Source organism: Mustela nigripes, chromosome 9, assembly GCF_022355385.1.
Source record: "Mustela nigripes isolate SB6536 chromosome 9, MUSNIG.SB6536, whole genome shotgun sequence".
In the NCBI taxonomy this organism is placed as follows: Eukaryota; Metazoa; Chordata; class Mammalia; order Carnivora; family Mustelidae; genus Mustela; species Mustela nigripes.
In genome coordinates this window covers 30,565,433-30,592,112 of record NC_081565.1, presented here as the reverse complement: position 1 = coordinate 30,592,112, position 26,680 = coordinate 30,565,433, and the positions used below count along the sequence as shown (strand labels likewise).

General features: G+C 45.0%; 1 protein-coding gene across 5 annotated transcripts in view; it reads left to right on the top strand.

Moving 5' to 3' along the window:
* Positions 1 to 3,331: 3,331 nt before the first annotated feature.
* Positions 3,332 to 26,680, top strand: part of MSANTD3 (Myb/SANT DNA binding domain containing 3) — a 31,403-nt gene continuing 8,054 nt past the window's right edge. For 2 of the 5 annotated variants that reach the window (XR_009406260.1, XM_059411189.1), the window contains exons 1-3: positions 3,504 to 3,575; positions 16,422 to 16,538; positions 19,268 to 19,718. Coding sequence is in view for 4 of the 5 variants with exons in the window: in XM_059411189.1 (XP_059267172.1) it covers positions 19,301 to 19,718 (418 nt within the window). In the remaining variant the exon portion in view is untranslated. Of the gene's footprint in view, positions 3,418 to 3,478; positions 3,576 to 16,421; positions 16,539 to 19,267; positions 19,719 to 26,680 lie in introns of those variants that run through there. The other 3 variants (XM_059411191.1, XM_059411190.1, XM_059411192.1) reach the window with 3 other exon arrangements.

The following is a 26,680-nucleotide window of genomic DNA, read 5'->3' as shown; positions in this document are numbered from 1 at the left end:
TTCTTCTCCCTCTGCCCCTACCCCCTACCCCACGTGTGCTCTCTCTATGTCTCAAATAAATAAATAAGATCTTTTACACAATTGGATTTTAGGGAGACTGGATTTGGCCAGTCAAAATCATAACAGGCACATGGATAAACTAAACACCAGTGGTTACTTTGCAAAGAGAACTGTGCTTTCTCTGAACTCTGGAGAGTTCAGGTTGGATGATGGGTCTATTTTCCCTCCTGTAAGAAATCTTTTGTAGAGCCCAGCTCTTATGTCAAGACTGCTTGGTGAGACTGAGTCTGAGCAAAGGGTAGACCATTTTCAGAGTTGTTCTTTTTTTTTTTTAAGATTTTATTTATTTATTTGACAGAGAGAAATCACAAGTAGTCGGAGAGTCAGGCCGAGAGAGAGAGGGAAGCAGGCTCCCTGCTGAGCAGAGAGCCCGATGCGGGACTCGATCCCAGGACCCTGAGATCATGACCTGAGCCGAAGGCAGCGGCTTAACCCACTGAGCCACCCAGGCGCCCCTTCAGAGTTGTTCTTGACAGGAAACCAGACTGCAGTGCATTATGCGTCTCTAATGCAAGGATGAACTGCCTGAGGCAACCATAGGGAAGGGATGAATCACATGTGTTCTTTCTCTATAGCTTCCTATTATTAGACTCTGTGGACTCCACCCTTCTGTTAACATTTTCTACAGAGAAGTTATAACAACTTTATTATTATTAATAATAATAGCTAACATTATTTTCTATGAAACTTGTATTGGAGTAAGCTCTTTACAAATATAATATGTTCCTGAATCATCAAACAACCCTATTGAGTAGGTATTGCTACTCTGTTTTCCAGAGAATTTTCAAATAGGTTAAGAAATTTGTCCATGGGGCGCCTGGGTGGCTCAGTTGGTTGGGCGTCTGACTTCGGCTCAGGTTATCATCTCAGCCTGTTTCTCCCTCTGCTACTCCCCCTGCTTGTGCTCTCTCTCTCTAATAAATAAAATCTTTAAAAAAAAAAAAAAGCTGGTTCAAGGGCAAGGAACATGGAGAGCTAAGTTAGGAACAAGGAGAGAATTGGGAGAACAGTGACCGTATCACAGGTCTGGGTTGATATGCTGGTCACATTAATTTTGGAGATTGTTTACTCTCTTGATTTGAGGAGACACATGATTAAATATGAGTTTTCTGTGTTTCCTTAGTAGCATTTTGGCACATGGCTCATGGCAATCACCATGATTTTAAATAAACAAAAATAACAGTAATAATAATACTGGTCATTTACTGAAGAGGGGACTAGCCAGTTAATCAACCCTGCCAGGTAGGTATTATCATTCCTACCTTAGAATGAGAAAACTGAGATTCAAGGAGTTCAGCTTAGTTCAAGAATATATAGGCAGTAAAGTCAGGATTCAGACAGATCTATCTGTTGAATCCACTGCTTTTCCCATACTGTATCATCTATCAGTCACATTTCTAATCTCCATTGGCTTTCTATATTCCTTTGGACTATATCCTCATTGAAGAAGGAAATATTCATGGATGTCTTATGTGACATCGCGGTGGAAGGCTATAGTAGAAATGGTGTATTGCCTTGGATTCCAGTGAGGTGATTGTCCTAAAGTTTGTTTATCAACAGCAACCTCCTCAGATGGTCTTAGTTTATAGGTTCTCCCCTTGGACACAAAACAAATTATTAAGACGATAAACAAGAAAGTTAAAACTCTTGGTTATAGTAAGTTTCTTTATTTTTATTGGCGCTTCTGATCCTGGGGAGTGTTTGGGTATCTCTCTGTAGTCAAGAGATCTGGCTCAGTCTCTGTTCTATGGCTGTAAGTGATGGGAGCAGGGAAGGCAGAAATAGCCTCAAATAGCCTCAAATCTGTAATACAAAAATGAAACATAGTGCATGTTGGTGGTGGTGTGGAGAATATGGTCCCCCCTACTTTGCTGGTGGGAATGTAACATCACTCATTCAGGCACTAGGAAAAGCTTTTCGGTTTCCTTTTTGACAGGTAAACACAGAATTACCATAGGACCCAGCAATCTCACGCCTAGGTGTATATCTCAAGGAACTGAAAATAGGTACTCAGATACTTTTCATAGGCATGTTAAGGGCAGCAAATGTTCATCAATGGGTGAACACATAAACAAACTGTGGTATACATACGATGGAATATTATTCAGCCACAAAAAGGAATGAAGTACTGATAGTACTCATAGATACATGCTACAGATGCCTGAACCTACAAATATCAAGCTAAGTTAAAGAAGCCAGACATAGGAGGCCGTCTATTGTGATTCCATTTATATGAAATGTCCAGAACAGGTAAATCCAAAGAGACAGAAAATAGATTAGTGCTTGCCAGAGGTTGGGGGGAGAGGGAATGGGGAATGACTGCTTAATGCCACCAATTTTCCTTTTGGGATGATAAAAATGTTTCAGAACCAGATGAAGATGTTGGTTGCTCAACATCCAACTGTAACAAATGCCACTGAATTATTCATTTTAAAGTGGTTTATGTTATGTGAATTTCACCTTAATTAAAACTAAGTTCCATAGCCGTTACCGCCCTTCTGAGCTTGGAATCTTCCCAACAGATACAGGGCAAAAGAAACACGGGGCCACCATCCTTGTGGGAGGTGCGATAAAAGGTGCCTTGTCCTAGAGTTCGGTCTGTTCATTCATTGATCTCGCAAGCATTTCCACTTACTCAGCACAAAGTGTCTGAGCCAGGTCTTGGGCTCCAGAGGGCACAGTCCCTGCTCGGGGAGCACGCAGCCTAGGGGGAGACACATCCCGTAAATTAAAAAAACAAAACAAAACTCCGTGAAGAACCCAGCACACGAGGGTTGGCTGTTCCAAGTAGCGGGGAATCCCCAAAGAATAGGGAGCCCTTTTCAGACGGAGGACTTGACCGAGCTAACTCGTGTCCATGGCCGCCAAATCCCGTGTGGCAAACGCATTCTTTTGTTGTTCCCGGAGATGAAACAGTCTCTCGGGCTCTCTAGGCGCTCCTCTGCAGAGGTGTGAAGAGGGAACTCAATCAGCACCCGGCTGCGAGCACCCAGGGAGCGTCGGGTAGGCGGGGGCCATCCCGCGCCCCGCCCCGCGCCTCGGGGGAGCCCGGCGGCCGCAGCTCGGGGAGGTGGGGACTGCGCGGAGCCGCGCTCCCGCCCTGCTCCGCGCTGACGGACCCGCAGCCGGCGGTCGGCCCACGAGGGGGCGGCGGCTCCCGGGCTTTGTGGCCGCGGCGCGCGCGGCGGGGCCTGGCCGGCCGGGGGCGCGCCGCCGCCGCCGCCGCCCGGCGCTCCGGAGCCCGCGGCCCTCCCGGCCCTCCCGGCCGCCCCGCCTGCGAGAGGAGCCGAGGCCGTCCGCGCTCGCGCCTCGCCGGCCCCTCCTCCGGTCGCCGCGGCCGCCGCGCCGCCGCTGCAGGTAGGAGGCTCCCCGGGCCGCAGCGGGGCGGGGGTGGGGGCGCGGGCCCGGTGTAGGGCGGGGGGCCGCGGGCCCGCATGGCGGGCTTCCGGGCCGAGCCGCCGCGACCCCTGCCCCGCAGACCAGGAGGCCGCCTCTGCGCGCGGCGATGGGACTCGGTGAGTGGGGCCGGCCTGCGGCGTACAAAGCCCCAGGGCGCGGACCTCGGGGAGATTAGGTGGCGCGCCCGGGGCTGGGGGGACGCTGCCCTCTTTCCCCCGCCCCCGGGCCGGGGGGAGCCGCTGGGGAAGAGTCCAGGCGGCCGCAGTGCCGGGGTCTTCCCAGCTCCGGGTCCCCGCTGTGCCAGGCACTGTGCTCGGCGCTCTTCCATACTTGTCTCCTTTACGACCCCCACTACCCCGTCCGGGGGTGTCATGGGAGGGGTCCCTCAGTCAGAGCCCGAGGACCGAGCACCACATCGGTGCCCGCCTGACCTTGGGAAAGCTTCTTTACTCCGAGCCTGGGGCTGCTGTTACTGTAAATAGGGGCACGGTGGAGGGGGTGTTTCGGGGAAGTGCATTCTGTAGTACTACCCCCTGGTACTATTGTGAGAGATAATGTACAGAAATGATCATAGCTAAATTTTGAGCACTTTATACCAGGCCGCAGGTACTAAACAGTTGGCGTGAGTTATCTAAATCATCACACCGGCGCTATGAGGTAGCTACTGTAAATTGCCCGAATAATCTTCTTTATGAGTACGAAACAGTGAAGGATTTATTTAGCTTCCCTGCTCCGATTCAGGAGATTGGTTGTTTCTTAGATGTGGTAGCATTTAAGATTACAAATGTTTTCTGCAGTACAGGAGAGGGGTTATCGGACGCAGGGATCTATTTGTCACACATTTAAAATGAGGTAGAAAAATAGCATGGCCAGGGGTGTGGATTTCAGCATGTCAGATGGGAGGTTGTGTGACCAAGGAAATTGTTGAATATAAATTCAAAACCATAGTTCCTGAGTTATGATGGAGGACTGTTAGGGGAGTTTGGGATGACCCAGGGAAAAGGGGAAGACTGTGAAGGGGCAGAGAGGGGAGAATTCTGAAGCTCTGGAAGATGTTGAGGAAGAGACCAGGGTTCACCAGTCCAGAAGCATTCTGGACCAGAATTCCCTCCTGCCCTAAGAGACCAGGCATCCTGCGGGGGGAGGGGGAAGGGATGCTGGGGTGAGATCACAGGTTGTCTTTTCTTACTCCCAGGCCACCCCAAAAATATTCAAATGGGTTGAGAACCAGACTTCCCAAAATGTCATTGTCCCTTCTTGTGATTCCTGAAATTCTTTTCATGTGTTTGAGGAGATTAGGATACTCAAGGACCCTAACGGTTGATAAGACACTTAAGATACAAAGGCCTGCCTGATGTAATGAAGGAGTATATTTTGAACACAGTTCATTTGGGTAGAGGAGCTGTGGGCATTAGGAAATTATTTTGGGATTCAGTTTGGATTGGGGAGAGTGAAAGGCTTCGGACCCTGAAGAAGGCAGAGAGAGGCAGGAGGGCCTAGGGACTGTACCGCTAGGAAAGAGACTGGAAAGTTGGAGCTGAGGACTTCACAACACCATCAGCAGAATACCAATGCAGCCTGTTTGGTTCTCACCTATGAGAAGGCACTCTTCCCTCTCCCCATTTGTGGCCATTTCTTACTTGTGGAAGGTAGATCTGGGCTGGATTCAGGCTGACTTTTCTCCTGAGTAAGTAGGAAAGGCTTCTGGAGAAGGGTTCTTTTAAAACCAGGCCTTGGGCGCCTGGGTGGCTCAGTTGGTTAAGCAACTGCCTTCGGCTCAGGTCACGGTCCCGGAGTCCTGGGATCGAGTCCCGCATCAGGCTCCCAACTCCATGGGGAGTCTGCTTCTCTCTCTGACTTTCTCGCCTCTCATGCTCTCTCTCACTATCTCTCTCTCTCAAATAAATAAAATCTTTAAAAATAAATAAATAAATAAATAAATAAATAAAACCAGGCCTTGACGGAGCAGGTGTTTGGGTGCCTAGTGATGGTGAAGGTAGGGAGTAGTGTACATGGTGGAAAGTGCAGCTGCTTTAGAAAGAGAGACAGTTTGGGGTTCAAATCCTGGCTCTGCCATTTATCAGCCATGTAATTTTTTATGAGGAGAAAAACAATGTCTTTCAAATGCCTGGTAGGGAGCTCAGCCAACACTAGTACCTTCTTCTCTGTCCATGGTGACATTCATTCAAGGAATGTCTGCCCAGCACCAGTTGTCTGCTGAGTCATATGCTTCTTGCTGGGGGATACAGAGATGAGTCAGAAATTATGTATTCCCTTATGAATTTCACAGTCCGGTGAGGGAGATGGACATAAAGAGCCCATTACAAAAAATATGGGAAGTGCTCCAGTATAGTCAGATACAACTGGCAGTGAGCTCACAGAGGACTAACTAATTCATTCTGGATAGAAAACTCGGGGCCAGATTACTTCTAACAAGAAGGGTATGAGATTTTATGATAGAGATTTCTTTTTTTTAAGATTTATGTATTTGACAGAGACACAGTGAGAGAGGGAACACAAGCAGTGGGAAGTGGGAGAGGGAGAAGCAGGCTTCCCGCTGAGCAGGGAGCCCAATGTGGGGTTCGATCCCAGGACTCGGATCATGGCCTGAGCTGAAGGCAGACGCTTAACGACTGAGCCACCTGGGTTCCCCTATGATAGAGATTTTGAGTGCTACACCACCTCCTAACTTCCTTTTTTTTCTAACTTTTGCCTTGATATCTTTCTCTTTAAAAAAAAAAAAAAGTCCGCCTGTAGTGTGTGCATACTTTATAAGCCACCTGAAACTCATTTTAGAAGGAAGCTATTGTAAATAAATGTAACACCCCAGGCATCAGTTGAAGAACCATCACAAAAAGGTCACAAGAGTTGGACCTAGAGGGATGAAAATGAAAATGAGTCCTTGGTGGGGTGCATATGACTCTTGATCTTAGAGTTGTGGGTTTGAGCCCCACGTTGGGTATAGAGCTTATGTAAAAATAAAATTGTTAAAAAGAAAAGAAAAGAAACACAGAAAATGAGCCCGTGGTGGACCTTGGAGTAAAAGATTTCAGCCAGGGGCATCTGGGTGGCTCAGTGAGTTAAGCCTCTGCCTTCTGCTCAGGTCATGATCTCAGGGTCCTGGGATCGAGCCCCGCATCGGGCTCTCTGCTCATCGGGGAGCCCGCTTCCCCTCTCTCTCTCTGCCTCCCTCTCTGCCTACTTGTGATCTCTCTCTCTGTCAAATAAATAAATAAAATCTTAAAAAAAAAAAAAAAAAGATTCCAGCCAGAGGAAACCCCATGTACAGAGTCATGAGAACAGAGCAGGTTCAAGGGCATACAGGTGAGTTTGTTCTGCAGGGTTGAAAAATACATGGAAGGAGGGGGCTGGCATGGGGTGGCAGGGCACAGATGTGGAAAGGCTTCAGATGCTATGTGCGGAGTTTGGACTTGATCACTGAGGAATGCAGGAGATGGAAGAGGTTTATCTGTTGGACTGGGGCATGATTGCTGTGTTTTAGGAGGAGCCCTCTGGTAGTTGTGTGGAAGAGGGGCTGGAAGTTGAGAGGTCCTTTTGGGAGACCAGGGCCTGACCTCAGAAATAGGAGGCAATAAGGATGAGACAGGAGGTAATAAATACTGAGGTAGAACGTATAGGAGGTCTTAATGATTGGTTACCTGTGATGGAAGAGCATGCCGAATTTTCTGCTTTGGGCCGCATTAAGGTGGCTGAAATCATCAGAAATCAGGAGTTTTGAGAGTCGGGGAACAGTTTGTTTGCTTTTGGCCATGAAGAATTGGAGATTTCAGGGCGCCTGGGTGGCTCAGTCTGTTAAGCAGCCAACTCTTGGTTCCGGCTCAGGTTATGATCTCAAAGTTGTGGGATTGAGCTCTAGGTTACACTCCACACTCAGCAAGGAATCTGCTTGAGATTCCCCCCTCTGTGTCTCCCCCGCCAACTCCATCTCAAACGAATAAATAAATCTTAAAGAAAAAAAAAAAAAAAGAATTGGCGATTTCTGAGGTGCCCGCATGGACAGCTAGACAGAGGTGGCTGGTGGACAAGTGGGATTGTGTGTGGTGCTGAGGAGAGAGAATGGGGCTGGGGAAAGAGGATCTCCCTGACACCCTTACATTCTTACACTGAAAATCTACCGTGTGCTAAAAATACAAATAAAACGTAGTTCCACGTCTCAGGAATTCACCCTCAACAGTGGCAGGCCTTGAGAACGTGGATAGATTGTGGTACAGAGTAATTCTGAGTGCTGCAGAAGGAGTAAATACTTGGGACCCCTGGGCCAGAGTCGGAGTGAGCGCCCCCTGGTTGTTCGGAAGCCGTGGGAGGGGAGGAGAGAGTACTGCTAAGCGAGGAGAGTTGCTGGAGTTGAAAAGCGCTTTCTGTAGAGGTTACTTTAAAAATGATTCCAAGGAGGGGCGCCTGGGTGGCTCAGTGGGTTAAAGCCTCTGCCTTCGGCTCAGGTCATGATTCCAGGGTCCTGGGATAGAGCCCCACATCGGGCTCTCTGCTCAGCAGGGAGCCTGCTTCCCCCCACTCTCTCTGCCTGCCTCTCTGCCTACTTATGATCTCTCTCTCTCTGTAAAAAAAAAAAAAAAAAAAGATTCCAAGGAAATATCAGGAAGCCTGGGGTTGAGATTGGGAGATGGTTTAGGATGGAGCCATAGCGGGAGGGTAGGGTGGGGTGGGGACTTTTAAGAACCTTCATCTGGTCTAGAGAGGAAGATGTGAGGGTAGAAGGACAGGAGGTGGGAGCTCGTGCCTTCGACACAAGGCTGGTGCTGCTCACAGTCACACTGAGACACAGATGGTAAAAATAAACACTTCCAAGTTACAAGGCCGCCTGGGGTGGGCGGTAAAGGGGAAGAGGAGGGAGAGCATTAAAGGAAGCAAGTTCATCATAAGGTTTAAGACCACAGAGCCCTCTGAAGGAAGGAAGGACAGGGGATTGGGGCCATCCTGGATGGTCAGGTCTGAACTTTCCAGAGTAGGTATATGGGAAGGTGGGCATAGGCACAGGAATGTCCGATTATTCCTACCTTTGCATAAAATGAAATCATGAAGTCATCATTGTGATAGTGCAGCTCTTAAAAATTTGGTATACAGAGGTGCCTGGGAGGCTCAGTTGGTTAAGCCTCTGACTCATGGTTTCCCCTCAGGACACAGTCTCGAGGTCTTGGGATCGAGCCTTGCATTGGGCTCTGCGCTCAGCACAGTCCGCTTCAGAGTCTCTCTCCCTCCTGCTCACTCTCTCTCTCTCTCATTTCTCTCTACCAAATAAATAAAATCTTTAAAAAACTTTTAGCATATAGTACAATAGCATTTTTTTTTTAAAGATTTATTTATTTGACAGAGAGAAATCACAAGTAGACAGAGAGGCAGCCAGAGAGAGAGAGAGAGGGAAGCAGGCTCCCTGCTGAGCAGAGAGCCCGATGCGGGACTCAATCCCAGGACCCTGAGATCATGACCTGAGCCTAAGGCAGCGGCTTAATCCACTGAGCCACCCAGGCGCCCCAGTACAATAGCATTTACAAGAAGAAGCCAGAAGAAATTTCTGTTATAAATCCTCTGTCAAAGGAGAAGTTTTAGATAGTAGAAAAACTAGATATAATTAGTAAAAAATGCAAATGTCAAGCAGGTTAGTTTCAACATATTTTCCACAAATATATATCAAGTGCCTTCTGTGTGCCAGGCCCTCTTCAGTTTGCTGGGGCTACAGTAATGATGAGATCCGAATGCTTTCAACATTTCACTTGGAACTACTCCGCCTCTAGATTAAACCTGTGTGTGGGCCTTCCGCGGTCTAAGGTGCTGAGATCACGTCATTCTGTTGCAGTGTTCTATCCCGCTGGCCAGTAGTGCCACCAGCTTCATAAATAATGAGAAGATACCATCTGTGCGGATTTGGCAGAGAACTGTGGAAATTAGGTCACAGGAAAGCCGTCATAGCAGCAGAGGTATCATGGACAGCCAGCACTGGATGGGACTTAAGAGAACACCCACTTTAGCTTTATAATTTAGAGATGAGAACCGACAGGGAGGAAAAGGGACTGCCCAATGTCGTACATTTAATGTCAGTGCAGTGCCCTTTGAGTTCCTAGATGGAATAGTGGGGAAGGCTTGAGGGTACCTCTCAAAAGGGCCTCCTGACCGTGAGAAGCTTTCGAAGAGGAGATGTTGAAAGCAAATGAGGAAGCTTTGCTTTTAAGTCCTCCTCTGCTACTAGAAACCCAGGAAGCTCCCACTTTGGCTCTGAGCCCCAGTTTTCTCATCTGTAGGAAGATTGGACTTTTAAGTTTTTTTTTTTTTTTCTTTTAAAGATTTTACTTAGAGTAAGTAAGCATGAGCAGAGGGAGGGGGAGGAGCAGAGAGAGAAGCCAACTCCTCGCCAAGCAGGGAGCCCAATGCAGCACTGGATCCCAGGACCCTGGGATCGTGACCTGAGCAGAAGGCAGACGCTTAACTGACTGAGCCACTCAGAAGTCCCTGGACTTTTCATTTTTTTTTTTTTTTATATTTTATTTATTTATTTGAGAGAGAGACAGTGAGAGAGCATGAGCGAGGACAAGGTCAGAGGGAGAAGCAGGCTCCCCATGGAGCTGGGAGCCCGATGTGGGACTCAGTCCCGGGACTCTGAGACCATGACCTGAGCCGAAGGCAGCCGTCCAACCAACTGAGCCACCCAGGCGTCCCGGACTTTTCATTTTAACATGTTAGGATCAATGTCCCTTTGAGAAAAAGTTGTTTTAGGGATGCTGATTGAGGGGACAGTCAACAGGTCAGGATAAGAAATGGCCTTTCACCTCTTGAGAGCAAAATGGTCACCCATAACGTCTCGCCACATTTCCTTCAGCTCCCTCACACACCGCTATGCGTTCTTTCTCTCAGCCTTTCCAAAGTCGTGGTCTCTTTGCTCCAGTGCTAATTCTAATCCAGTCTATTCTAATAGGAATTAAGGTTCTTAATCTGGATCCCCCAATCCTAGGGGGATCCTGCCCTAGTGTCCCTGGGCACATCTCTGTCACGGTGCTTATCACCTGCCTTGTCACTAGCCTGCCATATAAGATGCTATAAGGTGTGAGGTCTTAATGACTGTGGCCTCCTTGATACCAAGGAACACCGCTCTCTCTGATGCCTGCTTCTGGATCCTCTGCTTCCTCTTGATGCCCCTTCCTAGTGTGGACACATGCATGTCCTGGTAATTCCTTGGTTTGAAATCATCTCTGGTGTGCACCTTCTCCTGTCCATTAACATTGTCACCACTCAGCATTGAGGCCCTTCTCAATTATTTATCTGAACAATCTCCTTCAACTCTGTGTTCACATCCTGTACATTCTTTTTTTTTTTTTTTTAAAAGATTCTATTTATTTATTTGACAGAGAGAGATCACAAGTAGGCAGAGAGGCAGGCAGAGAGAGAGAGAGGAGGAAGCAGACTCCCCACTGAGCAGAGAGCCCGATGCAGGACTCGATCCCAGGACCCTGAGATCATGACCCGAGCCGAAGGCAGCGGCTTAACCCACTGAGCCACCCAGGCGCCCCACATCCTGTACATTCTTAAAGGTCTATCTCAAATGTCCTCTTGTTTAAGAATGCAAATTAAGCTCTTCCCTCCTCTGACGGCCCAAGGTGCTTTGTCCTCTTTTGCGATGTCTGTTTCAGCGTGCTTTTGTAGTTCGCAGTTTCTGCAGGCCAGCGTGCTTTCCAGGCTGCAGGGTTCGGCTTGTTTTTGCGTCTCCTACGTAGTCTAGGACAGTAGAGAGCCTTTGGCAGGAGTCCATGACACATTTGTTGAATCGTGTGTCTATGCAGTAAGAGAACCAGTAAGTATCTGAGTGTATCTTGTATATAGACCACTAGTGTATTTTTGGAAGTTTTTTTTTTTGTTGTTAAAGATTTTTATTTATTTATTTGAGAGAGTGAGGGGGAGAGGGAGAGCACAAGCGGAGGGAAAGGCAGAGGGAGAGGAACAAGCAAACTCCACACTGAGCGCAGAGCCCGACTGGGGCCAGTCCCAGGACGCCAAGATCATGACCTGAGCTGAAATCAAGAGCCAGCTGCTTAACTGACTGAGCCCCCAGGCGCCCCTGGAGGCAGTTTAATATGGGGAAGGGGTAGAAAGAACTAAAAGTTATTGAAGCTTTAGTCTGTGCTTCTCCTTTACTCCCATTGCAGAGTAGTTGTGCGGATGGAGTGAGGCAGAGTAGAAGACTGTAGCCTTATTTTACAGATGAAGAACTGGAGATTAATGACTTAGCCAAAGTCACACAGCTCGGATGAGTGCTGAAGTCAGGATTTGAGTCCAGGTTTTCTGCATTTCTTGGCTTATTTCACTTCACTTCATGAGCAAGAATTCATTAAGGTTTGGGGTGCCTGGGTGGCTCAGTCTTGAAGCGTCTGCCTTCCACTCAGGTCATGGTCCTGGGATCCAGCCCCGCATTGGACTACCTGCTTGGCGGGAAGTCTGCTTCTCCCTCTCCTAGCCCCCCTGCTTGTGTTGTCTCTCTCTGTCAAATAAATAAAGTATTATTTGACAGCCTGGGTGGCTCAGTGGGTTAAGCCGCTGCCTTCGGCTCGGGTCATGATCTCAGGGTCCTGGGATCGAGTCCCACATCAGGCTCTCTGCTCAGAGGGGAGCCTGCTTCCCTTCCTCTCTCTGCCTGCCTCTCTGCCTACTTGTGATCTCTCTCTCTCTCTGTCAAATAGATAAATAAATCTTTTTTTTTTTTTTTAAAGGAATTCATTAAGGTTTAAAAGATCCTGACACCTGTCCCAGGTCTTAGCACTACCCATCTTCAGTCTTGGTACCTGTTCTCTGAGTACTGACTTCAGGGAACTCCCTTTTCCATGAAAGGCAATGAGAGTAAAATCTGGCCAAGTTGCTCTAGTCTTTGCTCAAATTTTAGGACTTAGATTGACCCTTGGTGGACTTAAAATGTCATTCGATGGTGTATTAATCAGCTTGGACTGCCGTAATAAAATACCACAGACTAGGTGGCTTAAACAACAGAAGTGCATTCCTCATACTTCTGGAGGTGGGAAGTCCATGATCAAGCTGCCGGTGAGGTAAGTTTCATTCTGAGTGAAGCTGCTTCTCTAGGCTTGTAGGCTGCTGTGGCCCTCTGTGCCCTCACGTGACCTCTTTGTGAGCCCTTGGGAAGATAGGGAGAAGGGGAGACAGGGGCAGGAAGGAAGGAGGGAGAGATGAAGGGAAAGGGAATGTTCTCTGATGTCTCTTACAAGGACACTAAATCCCCTTGAATTGGGAATTCATCACCTTATTTAACCTTAAGTACTTCCTTAAAGGCCCAGTCTCTAAGTACAGTCATCCCGGGATTAGGACTTCAACATATGAATTTCGGGGGTGTACATACATTCAGTCCATAACAGATGGGTTTTTGTTTTAGAGTCATTTCAAATGTACTTATTACAGTCTTCTTGTGGTTTAGTCAGTGTTTGTGTTTGGGGAATTGTGCCGTTTCTGCTGTTCTTTTTTAGTATTGGATTCCTGCTCTTATTTAGTCCTGGCTATGAGTCTTTGGCTGGCCCGAGGGGCGTTTTCATTGCATTTGGATTTTGCTATTTTTTTTTCCAACCATTTTTACTTTAATGCAGATTTTGATGTACAGACTGTTACCATGTATGATACTCATTCTGCGTGTGATAGGCAGTTTGATGCCTATATCAATGTGTATTCATTCGTTAGATGTTTAATGAAAGCCCACTATTGTGCGGGTCACTGGGCTGCTGGTTGGGCTACAACCAACCAAGCACTGTTGTCCAGCACAACAGTGGACAGAAAAGATGATCTGTATTGAGAAGAGTTGAGGGGCGAGGAAGGCTCATTTTCTCTAATGAAAGCTGAGGCAGCAGGAAAGGCTTGTTGTCATCAGTAACCAGTTATGGACGTTGCTGAATAGTGTTAAGCTAGAATGTGCTTTCCAGCTTCGAAGTTTCTATTAACAGGCTCCACCTGAGAGATCTCTTACTTTGAGAAGTGTTTGTTTAAAGATTTTTTTTTTTTTTGGACAGAGAGAAAGAGATCGCAAGTAGGCAGAGAGGGAGGCAGAGAGAGAGAGAGGGGGAAGCAGGCTCCCTGCTGAGCAGAGAGCCCGATGTGGGGCTTCATCCCAGGACCCCGGGATCATGACCTGACCTGAAGGCAGAGGCTTAACCCACTGAGCCACCCACTGCCCCTCAACAGTTACTTTTCAAACATAATGTTCATATCAGATTGACAGCAGAAATTATTTCAGAGCTCTGGTGAGACCGACAGTGGTTCACCTCGGGGCAGGGTGGCTGTGGGCCCTAGGTTTGAGACATGGAGGCCAAGGTGATGGGGTGAGTTGAGGGGAAGAGCCAAGAGCCGCCAAAAGGAGATGGATCGAAGCAGGAACAGTTCCTCCTAGGAACTTTCCCTGCTGACAGTTGGATTGCTGATTGACATGTAATTTGAGCAGGGATGTGAGCACCACTAGGTCTGAAAGAGAACTAAGTGGGTGGAGAGCAGTGAGGGCACTGGATCTGGGTTTGAATCTTGTTCCTGCCACTTAACATGTTGTGTGGCCACAGGCAGGCTACTGAGACTCACTTTTCTGATCTGGGAAATGGAATAGGGTAGTGGGAATGAACTGCTTACTTCATGAGGCTGCTTGGGAATCCGTAGGGGAACTTTTGGGAACGCTGTGTCACACCAGAATTCCTTTACAGCCCTGCAGAATGCAACCACATGGCCCAGTGAGGCCTGCTGTTGTACAAAATTAAGCAGAGTAAATTGGTGACTCTGGATTTACTTAGCTAGTGATTAAATAACAGTTTAGTTAATAGGCTATTAATGGTCCCCAGGTGTTGGTAATTCTGAGTATTTGCTTTTGAGAGCAGTGGTATAATTTCTTCCGGTACTTTAATAAAGTTTTGTTTTTTTTTTTTAACTTAAAAAAAATTTTTTAAAAAGATTTTATTTATTCATTTGACAGAGACTCAGCAAGAGAGGGAACACAAGCAGGAAGAGTGGGATAGGTTGAGGCAGGCTTCCTGCCAAGCAGGGAGCCCGATGCGGGGTCCATCCCAGGACCCTGAGATCATGACCTGAGTGGAAGGCAAATGCTTAACGACAGGGCCACCAAGGTGCCCTATTTTTGCTTTTTTTTTTTTTTTTTTAATAGAAAATACTATGATGTAACAAATGGGGTCTCAGGCTATTTTGGGGGAGAATTAAATGATATAGTGCACATTAAGCACTTAGTATAGTGTCTGATCCACAGTAAGGACTCAATAAAGTTTATCTGCTATTGTTACTGCAATTAGAGACTCAACTGGTCACAAGGTCAATATACTCCCCACGAAGTCACCACCACCTGGTGGCAGCTGGTGGTACTGCATACATTGTGAAGTAGAATCATTTCATTGCTTGAAATTAATTCCATGTAATTTCAGCTCCACCAAGTATCACAGGGACTTTGTTCAGAGTGTGACTTATTTGCCTACGAGCAGGAATCTGTATTTCATTAAACAGTGAAGTGACATTTTTCACCTCCACAGTTGGCATAGAATAAAAAAATGTTATCGTCACCAGTAAATGAAGTAGTGAAACAGAAGTGCTCATGTGCTATTAGTAGGAATGTGAATTGGTACACTGTTTCTGGAGGACAGATCGTGATGTAACAGAAGTCTGAAGTGGCAACGATTCATCTTTTGTGGCAACGATTCCTTTTCTAGGAATTTTTCTTGAAGAAGTAGTTAGGAAAAAAGATTCGTTTAGAAAGAAAAAAAAATAAAATACATACATACATACATAAGATAGCGTTTACCCATAATAGAGAAACACAGGGAACAATTCCTTTTTAATTTGTGAATCAGATTTTTCAATCTTCAAAGCAATGATTCTTAAATAGAGTGAAAGTATAAGGAAAGGTAGTCATATTGACATCTGGTGCAGAGGAGCTGGGATGGGGGGATCGGAATTTGCTCTAGGATCTGTGTAATTTAAGAACATTCAGTTGGGCATAGATAACTTGGTAGTTAAGAGATAGTACAGAAGAGCTATATTGTAGCAGATATGTGTTAATTAATTTCTGTTTAGGGAATGTTGATTTATAGGGAATAGGGATATTGATGAAGGCCAAAAATGTTGGGCCTTTGGGTGGGAAGGTGCCTGGAATTAGTTATTTAGGGATATTAGACCAACATGTTTGAAATACAGACCTAGGACTATAGGGGTACAGAGAAATATCCCCAAAGATAAATGTCTCCTTGTTTAGCTTCGTCCAGGACCTGAGGGTCAACAAGCCTTAACATGTATCTAAATCTCTTAATCTCTGATACTGATATCTGTATGTGGGGGAGGGCACCTGGTATGTGGAGACACTACTTACATGAATACTTCAGTCTAAACTTAACTTTGGGATGGGGTGGTACACAGTGAGACACTCTGGTCAGGTTCTGTTGCCTTCATGGAAAGCCCATGCTCCTTGGCCTCAATCTTTTTTTTTTTTTTTTAAGATTTTATTTACTTATTTGACAGAGAGAAATTACAAGTACACTGAGAGGCAGGCAGAGAGAGAGAGAGAAGGAAGCAGGCTCCCTGCTGAGCAGAGAGCCCGATTCGGGACTCGATCCCAGGACCCTGAGCCGAAGGCAGCGGCTTAACCCACTGAGCCACCCAGGCGCCCCTCCTTGGCCTCAATCTTAAGGCTCTCTGATACTGCCTGGCCTCTCCAGCCTCAGGTCTAACAGATTTCATCTCTTCATAACTATAGTAACCCCTCTCCGTGCGTAGGGTGTGAATAGTTGGCTTGTAATGTAAAATTTTAAATTAGTATACCGTTTATTTAAAAGTCACCACCTTTTCTCCCAACTTTTTATTGTGGAACTTTTCAAACATACACAAAGATGGAGAGATTATTTTAATGAGTGTTTGTGAAGCTGTCACCCTTGTTGATGTTCACATGTTTCATTCCTTTCAAGTTGGTTCCTAATTCTTTTGATATGAGCTGATCAGTTTTAAATGGACCACATCATCAGAATCTTGATGCTTGCCTGTTATTCCAAAAAATCAGAGGCTTGGAAGATATATGGACTGAGGTATGTTGGCCCTTTCCACAAAGGGAAACATGCAACCCTTATTTTATTGTGGTATTTAGTGTTGCTTAGCAGCATTCTTGCCATAAAGTATTTGAGAGATTAACTGTGATTAAGAGATGTGGGAAACGTGGGGTCACAAAAGGCACATAGGTTCAGAAGAGTAGGACATTTACTAAGCACCTTTTGTGTGAAAGATACTCGCTCAGTACTGGGGAGGATGGTAAGATGACCTAGGGAAGTCATGGTTGTTGAGTAGTTTGGAGACACCCAAGATAAGGGCCCAAGAGATAGTTGTGAAATGATACTAAGAATATTAGACTATTTGAACTGCTAGCAGCCGATTGTAAAACACGGTCACCAGTGAGTGAGGATAGCAGTGGGGGAAATGGGAAAATAATAGTCAAGGGTACTATAGAGAATCATACTGTAGTGAATACTGGAAATACGCTGAGAGAGTAGGTTCCAGGTGCTCTTAGCACACATACAAAGATGGTAACTGTGTTGGGGTGCCTCGCTGCTCATCAGTAAAGCATGCGATTTTCGATTTTGGGGTTGTAAGTTCAAGCCCCTCGTTAGATGTAGAGATTACTTAAAAAATAATACTAGAGATTACTTGAAAAAGAAAAAAGGTAACTCTGAGGAGATATGTTTATTAGCTTGACTATAGTAATAATTTCATTATTTATATGGCTATCAAGTTAAGTTTATGTATATTAAATAAATTTTTTCTTTTTTTTTTTTTTTTTAAAGATTCATCTATCTATTTTAGAGAGAGGGTAGGTAGAGGGAGAGGGAGAGAGAATTCCAAGCAGACTCCCCACTGAGCAGGAAGTCTGACATGGGGCTTGATCTCATGACTCTGAGATCACGACGCGAGCAGAAATCAAGAGCTGGACGCTGGGCCAACTGAGCCACCCAGGCGCCCTTACATATTTATTTTTAAACTAAATTTGTAAAAAGGTATGTAGACTTACTCTTAAAAAATAATGGAGAGGGACGCCTGGGTGGCTCAGTTGGTTAAGCAGCTGCCTTCGGCTCAGGTCATGATCCCAGCGTCTTGGGATCGAGTCCCGCATCCGGCTCCTTGCTCCGCAGGGAGCCTGCTTCTCCATCTGACTCTGCCTTCTACTCTGTCTGCCTGTGCTCGCTCTCGCTCGCTCTCTCTGACAAATAAATAAAATCTTTAAAAAAATAATAATAATGGAGAAATGTAGTATTTCAAAAATTATAAATATTATACAATTGATAACTGTTATTATATGTGAACAAAGACTTCAAAGGAATATCCATAATAAAAATGAATATTTGGTGTGTTAAAAAAAAATACCAGATTATTAGAATAGTCTAGATTCTTGACTTCCCAACGTGCCATCTTTGTGATCTTGGGAAGTCCACTTACTGGCTCTTAGGTCCCTCAGTTGAAAAGGGGACTATTTGGCTCTTTTACCTCTGAAATTATATGAATTATTTACATAGGACTGTACACTTAAAAGTGGCCCTCAGACCTTAGGGATCACATACTCCAAGCCCTCATTTTTTTTTTTTTTTAAAGATTTTATTTATTTATTTGACAGAGAGAAATCACAAGTAGATGGAGAGGCAGGCAGAGAGAGAGAGAGGGAAGCAGGCTCTCCGCTGAGCAGAGAGCCCGATGCGGGACTCGATCCCAGGACGCTGAGATCATGACCTGAGCCGGAGGCAACGGCTTAACCCACTGAGCCACCCAGGCGCCCCCCAAGCCCTCATTTTAAAGATGAAGAAACAAATTCCTCTAGGAGCATGGCCCTGTCTAAGGTCACATAGTAATGGAAGTTTCAGGTCTTTTGGGGTGATCTCTTAATGATTCTGAGATCTCAGTTTGTGTTATCCATCCCATTTGGTTACACTGTGGCCTTTCTTGTCTTCAGCTGTGACAAAACTTCAAGAAAGCTGTTTAGTTGAAAAGCAGCCTAACATTGTGAATGTGGCGAATGGTCAGTTTCCTGACATTGAGTAGAAATAAATGAACAAATTAAGAGTTCCACGTAGATGTTCAACAACTTTTCTTTTTTTGCAGTTACATGCAAGATATTCACAGAGTGGCCAGGCCCTACAATTAAGGACCTATGTGAAACATCTTTGAAGTAAAACCCCACTTATAGTGACCATCTAAACGTTTTTCTTTTTCTTTTTTTTTTTTATTTAAGATTTTATTTATTTATTCGACAGAGATCATAAGTAGGCAGAGAAGCAGGCAGAGAGAGGGGGGAGGCAGGCTCCCTGCTGAGCAGAAGCCGATGGGGGGCTTGATCCCAGGACTCTGAGATCATGACCTGAGCCAAAGGCAGAGGCTTAACCCACTGAGCCACCCAGGCGCCCCTAAACATTTTTTTTTTTTTTTAAAGATTTTATTTGTCAGAGAGAGAGAGGGAGAGAGAGCGAGCACAGGCAGACAGAATGGCAGGCAGAGGCAGAGGGAGAAGCAGGCTCCCCGCTGAGCGAGGAGCCCGATACGGGACTCGATCCTAGGATGCCGGGATCATGACCTGAGCCGAAGGCAACCGCTTAACCAACTGAGCCACCCAGGCGTCCCCCTAAACATTTTTCTCGAGACCATCCTAATTCCACATTCACAGGAGAAAAAGTCCTACGTTTCAGGCCAGGGAGTCAAATTGGGATTAAGCTAAGGGGATAGGTGGCCGTTTTCCTTGCGGGAGTTGGTAACGATTGTTTCAAACTTCCTTTTACAGGATAGCTGACAGCCAGGAGAAATAGGTTGGAAAATGCAAAACAACGAAATCATAAAACCTGCCAAATACTTCTCGGAGTTGGAAAAGAGCATCCTGCTTGCTTTGGTAGAAAAGTACAAGTATGTGCTGGAATGCAAGAAAAGCGACGCGCGAACTATTGCGCTCAAGCAGCGCACCTGGCAGGCGCTCGCCCACGAGTACAACTCTCAGCCCAGCGTGTCGCTGCGGGATTTCAAGCAGCTGAAGAAGTGCTGGGAGAACATCAAGGCTCGGACCAAAAAGATTATGGCCCATGAGAGGAGAGAGAAGGTGAAACGGAGCGTCAGCCCTCTCCTGAGCACCCATGTCCTGGGGAAGGAGAAGATCGCCAGCATGCTGCCCGAGCAGCTGTACTTCCTGCAGAGCCCCCCCGAGGAGGAGCCCGAATACCACCCCGACGGCGCGGCCCAAGGTATGGGTTCCCCGGGCCAGCGCGCGTTCTCGCCGAGCACCTGCTGCACGGCTTCGCTTTACAGCCTCTGCCTTCCGAGGGTGTTTATCAAAGAGCAGCTCTCAGGTCAAACCTGATTCCTCCCAGTTCACCATCCCCAGGTTCTGTAGAACAGCTAAGTCCTAAGAAGTACAGAACAGCCAAAGGACTTGTTTATACCCTTGTTCTCGAGGGCTCTCTCGTCTTTATCATGAAGAATAAGGAAAGATAAGGGGCTGTATTAATATGGTTACTAAGTTCCTCAGTTGCTTATTTCAACCTCTGTCATCTCTATCAAAGAGGATTTCTTTGAGAATTTATATTCATTTGATGAATCTTATTTTTTTAAGATTTTATATATTTATTTGACAGAGAGGGGGAGAGAGAAAGAGAAAGCGAGTGAGCACAAACAGGAGGAGAGGTAGAGAGAGAGGGGAAGCAGACTCTGTGCTGAGCCGGAAGCCCAGTGTGGGGCTGGATCCTGCAACCCTGAGATCATGACCTGACAAGAGTCGGATGCTTAACCGGCTGAGCCACCCAGGCGCCCCGTCTCTCAAATTTATTTTTTACAAAAAGTGTTTTTTTAGGACCTATTATGCACAGAGTACTGCACTAAGTTACTCCGAGGCCGCATTAAAATAGTGAACTATTTCTAACTTGAGAATTAAGTACTAAGACCAATATAGCAAACATCTGTTAGCATTCATCCAGATTAAAAACCAGCATTCCTACCCATTATAATATTGTGATCCACAGTTTGGTTTGTGGCACTCCAAAAAACTTGAGAAATTCTGGGAAATATTCATTTTAGTTTTAATATACTTTCATTGAAAAAAAAATATGCAGAATTTTTAGGGAAGGAAAAGACTGTCATGGAAGCAAGGATGCTATGTGTCATATGATTGTCATAGCTTGGAGAGGTTAGAGGAAAGGGGTTGTTGAAAGGTCTCTAGAAAAGGATACGGTGGGAATGCATATAGATAAATTACCAGTAATTCTTGTCTTCTTTAAGATAGGAATGGCCAGGGGCGCCTGGGTGGCTCAGTGGGATAAAGCCTCTGCCTTCAGCTCGGGTCATGATCCCAGGATCCTGGGATCAAGCCCCACATCGGACTCTCTGCTCAGCTGGGAGCCTGCTTCCCCCTCTCTCTCTGCCTCTGCCTCTCTGTCTACTTGTGATCTCTGTCAAATAAATAAATAAAATCTAAAAAAAAAAGATAGGAATGGCCAGTTTATATAATGATTCATTGCAGTTTGCAGAAGACACACCTTAAAGCAGAGGAATATTCCTGGGGACGCCGGAGGGTTGCTCCAAGGACCCAGCAAGCCCTTGCCTAGGAAAACTATGGACTTTGGCTTGCAAGATGAGAAATTGGTATCCCCAGGCTAGACTGAGCTCTGTGGGAGTGGTTAATTATAAGTCACAAGAAACTATCTAAAACCAAGAATGTTATCTGTATAGAGTGAAAAAGATGATAATAATAACCACATAAACCAAATACATGTTTTCAGTTAGCACATTTTTTTCCCATGATAGGCAGATCATCCAGGGATGCAAAATTGTAATAAAAAATTTGTTTGCTGATCATTTGACCAGATTAAGTGCAGGGAGCCAGTTGGATGACCATAGTGCCATGAACCTCAGGTATTGTTTTCCAGTGGAGAAGCCCTTTGTGAATTTTGATTATTCAGTTCCCAAGCCAGGGTACCTCCCGGTAGACAGTGTTGATAGGGACACTGGTGACTCTCTCACTTACCCTTTCTCGTTAACTTCTGTTGTGGATGGGACCCTCTTGCTAATTGACACTGTCCATCTGTCAGTGGTCCATCCACTGTCCATTCACTGCAGACAGCGAAGGGAGTAATGCTGAGGGAGGGGGGCAGGTGAATCAGCAGGGCTATTTTTCGAATTATTTAGTTCCCTGGGAGATGTTGTCAGGGAAGATGCTGGAATAGAAAGCTTTCAGTGAACATTGTAAATCTTTGTCCTGAATTAGTGTATATTGATTTCATAGGGTTATTCTAAAGGGGACAGTCTTATTTCCCCATTTTTGAATTCTAGAGTAGGATGGAGTGAGTTCATTCCAAAAACTTTTTTCTTTCTTTTCAGAGGAAATGATGTAATTCATTTACTCATAAAAACAATTTATAAATTTCTAGCAAGAATAAATATGGATTCTCAGTGTCCTTCTGCAGTGACATTTCTAAAGATTCATACTTGCAAAAGAGATTGATTTTTTTTTTTTTTTAAAGATTTTATTTATTTATTTGAGAGAGAGAGAGAGAGAGCAGGAGATGAGAAAGGTCAGCCGGAGAAGCAGACTTCCTGCTGAGCAGGGAGCCCGATTTGGGACTCGATCCCGGGACTCCAGGATCATGACCTGACCCAAAGGCAGTCGCTTAACCAATTGAGCCACCCAGTTGCCCCAAGAGATTGATTTTATTTTTTATTTTTATTTTTTTTTAATTTCTTAAAGATTTTTTTTTTTTTAAGATTTTATTTATTTATTTATTTGACAGAGAGAGATCACAAGTAGGCAGAGAGGCAGGCAGAGAGAGAGAGAGGGAAGCAGGCTCCCCGCTGAGCAGAGAGCCCGATGCGGGGCTCGATCCTAGGACCCTGAGATCATGACCCGAGCCGAAGGCAGCAGCTTAACCCACTGAGCCATCCAGGTGCCCCAAGAGATTGATTTTAAATTGAGTATTTGTACCTATATGACATGGGAAACTTCTCTTTTTGCTGGTGATGGTCAAAGTACAGCCTATGCTAACTCTTCCTGCTTCTAGGTCACATCTGGAGGGTGGTGGAGTACCATGGTGCTTTGTCAATTAGGAAGTGTATCCAAAGTAATCTGTTAACACTAGTAGTTAAGGTGCTGGAACTCTCTTTATACATTAAAACAGCCTGAGTTTACCTCATTTTGTATTTCAACTTACTTTCGAGAAAGAGGAAGAAAGCTGTAATTGTCAGTTATCCCTTCTGGCTCTTGGTGGGGAAAAAGCTGAAAATTTTCACTAGAATATGGCTTTCATTTTTGTGGTGTGGATTTTGTTTGACTCATGGACTCTGTGTGTGTGTGTGTGTCTGTGTCTGTGTTAGTATCCCTAACCCTGTGCTGTCTAATACAGTAGTCACAAGCCACAAGAGACTAGTAAGCACTTGAAAATGTGGGTAGACTGAATTGAGATATGGTCCGAGTATACATACCGTGTCATGAAGACATAATACCAAGAAGAGAATGGAAAATATCTTACTAATAATTTTTATTTTTTTATTTTTATTTTTATTTTTTTCAAAGATTTTATTTATTTACTTGACAGAAAGAGATCACAAGTAGGCAGAGAGGCAGGCAGGGGTGTGGGGGGAAGCAGGCTCCCCGAAGAGCAGAGAGCCCGATGTGGGCTTAACCCAGTGAGCCACCCAGGTGCCCCTAATAATTTTTATTTTGATTACATGTTGAAATGAGAGTATTTTAAATACATTGGATAAAAAAAATTATTAAAATTAGTTTCACCTCCTTTTACTTTTTTAAGGTGGCTACGAGAAAATTTTAACTTACATAAGTAGCTGGTATTATATTTGTATTGGACAGTACTGTTCTTACACCTTACAGAGTGCCTGTTGCAGAATTAGGTGATTAGAGACTTGTTGAAATTTGTCAAACAGGATGGAGCCTGGCAGTATTCCACTAGAGGCCTCCCTCCAACTATTTCTTGTGTGAGATGGTTTCAGCTGTGTCATCTTGATCACCATTCCCTGGATATTCTTAGCTTTATCCATGACTTTTTTGAGATGTACATCTGTATATGAACACAGTTGTCTTAAAATTTAACACTAAAGAAAGCATTTGCAAAAAACCCAGCATTTTCCCCTTAAATATATTGAAACAATTTGTACCCTATAGATTCATAATATGTGATCATTTGGCTATGACATGTATCTCCCATTATCTTGGGGGAACACGTTTGCAGAATAAATTAAGGGAGCCAACAAAATGTGCTAGGGGTGAAAAGGAGGGTAAGATGACCAAATGTCAAAATGTCAAATACATTTAAGACAACTAAGCTTTCCAAAAAAAAAAAAAAAAAGTAAAGAAAACTGAGCTTTCAAGAGTACTCAGCTATTTTAAGAGAACTACTATTCAATTTCATATGCTATTATATTATAGCTATTATTTCTCTATTACAAAGCTATAAGCGAATAATGCAAACATGGGTATACAAAGCTATAATTAAATAATGTAAGTGTTTATTGGTAAATTTTATTATTACTCACTTTTTTTTTTTTTTTTAAAGATTTTATTTATTTATTTGACAGAGAGAAATCACAGGTAGTTGGAGAGGCAGAGAGAGAGAGAGAGGGGGAAGCAGAGAGCCCGATGCGGGACTCGATCCCAGGACCCTGAGATCATGACCTGAGCCGAAGGCAGCGGCTTAACCCACTGAGCCACCCAGGCGCCCTATTACTCACTTTTTAATCCAGTCCTCTTCTTTTGGGGATGGGAACTCTAATACAGGGACTGAGTTATATTTCCAGTCATGGCACATTAACATCATTGGTCTGTGAAAAGCCCCTTTTTTATGTTACTTATGTGGTTTTTTGGTTTTTGTTATTTATCCCATTAACTACGTTCATTCTTTTCTTCTGCCTCCTAATCGGTCCAGTGTGCTTGTGTATTCTCTCACATGTTCTTGAGAGCAGGCATTGGTGTTTTGAGTGCATATATTTTAAATTTACATAGATTGAAAATTGTGCTATGGATACCATTCTTTGGTTTTTTTGTTTTGCCTTATTTTTCATTTAGAATTCTTTTCAAAAAAGATTTATATATTTGGGGGCAGGGGGAGAGGGAGAGAAACTCCAGCAGACTCGCCACTAAGTTGCAGAGCCCATCATGGGACCTGATACCATGACCCTGAGATCATGACCTGAACCAAAATCAAGAGTTGGGTACTTAACCAACTGAGCCACCCAGGCACCCCTCATTTAGAATGGCTTTTTTTTTCTTTTTTTTTTTTTAAGATTTTATTTTTGGGCGCCTGGGTGGCTCAGTGGGTTAAAGCCTCTGCCTTCGGCTCAGGTCATGATCTCGGGGTTCTGGGATCGAGTCCCGCATCGGGCTGTCTGCTCAGCAGCGAGCCTGCTTCCTCCTCTCTCTCTCTCTGCCTTCCTCTCCATCTACTTGTGATTTCTCTCTGTCAAATAAATAAATAAAATCTTTAAAAAAAAAAAGATTTTATTTTTATTTATTTGAGTGGGGCAGAGAGAGCACAAATAGAGGAGAGGCAGAGGAAGAGGGAGAAGCAGACTCTCTGCTGAGCTGGGAGCCTGATATGGGGCTCGATCCCAGGACTTGAAGATCATGACCTGACCTGAAGGCAGTTGCTTAACGATCTGAGCACCCAGGAGCCCTCATTTAGAATGTTTGCAAGATCTATCCCCACTGCAATGTTTCTTTCAGTTGACACACCATACTCTATAGTACACACTCACTGCATCTTGTTCATCTATTTTCCTAGTCAGCCCTCGTTCCTTTGTTCTGTGGCGAAGAGCTGGGGGTTGGCCTTCTGGTTATTGCCATAGTAGGTTATTTCCTGCTGATACTAAACTTACTCAAATTGCCCAAGTGGAAGAGTGCATCCTTGAGTGTTCTCTGCTCCCAGGAAAGCCCTTAGGCCTTCCTATCCATTTTGCACAATATTGAGTTGTTTTCTACTTCGGGTGGCTTTGTTTTGCCTGAGAGAGAGTTTACATGGTATGTGTTTGCAGCAGGTTGCCATTCCCAGGACGGTCTTTTTCCAATTAAGAGAAGATTCTCCCCATCTGAGCACTAGCTTCCATTCACTGGAGTTAATATTTGTTTGAAAGTTAATTAACTACTCCATCAGGTTCCTCTAGTTTTAAGCCCCATCGTCTACTGGAGTTTTCTTTCTTTCTTTCTTTTTTAAAGATTTTATTTATTTATTTGTCAGAGACAGAGGGAGAGAGAGTGAGCGAGCACAGGCAGACAGAGAGGCAGGCAGAGGCAGAGGGAGAAGCAGGCTCCCTGCTGAGCAAGGAGCCCGATTCGGGGCTCGATCCCAGGACCCTGGGATCATGACCTGAGCTGAAGGCAGCTGCTTAACCAACTGAGCCACCCAGGCGTCCCTTCTGCTGGAGTTTTCTTAAGAGGCCTGGATTTTTTTTTTTTTTCTTTAAAATTTCTATGTTAGCACACATTTAAACTAAAAAAGGACAGTTTGAAAATAGAGTCATCTTTCTGCCCCCAGACATGACCATACTTGTCTTCATCTTCATAGCTCTATAGAACAAATTTGGAGATCAAAATTTGAAATAGGTGCCCATATTCTTTTTTTTTTTTTTTTTTTTTAAAGATTTTATTTATTTGTCAGAGAGAGAGAAGGAGAGTGAGCACAGGCAGACAGAATGGCAGGGCAGGCAGAGGCAGAGGGAGAAGCAGGCTCGCCGCCAAGCAAGGAGCCCGATGTGGGACTCGATCCCAAGGATGCTGGGATCATGACCTGAGCTGAAGGCCGCTGCTTAACCACCTGAGCCACCCAGGCATCCCAGGTGCCCATATTCTTAATAATGGAGTGTTTTGTAGTGGATACAACTTGGAGGCAGCATTTTTGAGATGCATAAGTGATCAGCTGAGCAAGTAAACTGGAGAGAGGCTGGGTGTCATAGCAGTTGAGCTTGGACAATGGAGTCATGCAAGACCTTGTTTAGAGCCCTGGTTCTTTCAATTAGCAGAATGACTTTGGCTAATGTGTTTGGTTTTCTGTCATAATACCTCCCCCTCGGTAGGTTGTTGTTTTTTTTTTTGTTTTTTGTTTTTTTTTAAAGATTTTATTTATTTATTTGACAGACAGAGATTACAAGTAAGCAGAGAGGCAGGCAGAGAGAGAGGAGGAAGCAGGCTCTCTGCTCAGCAGGGAGCCTG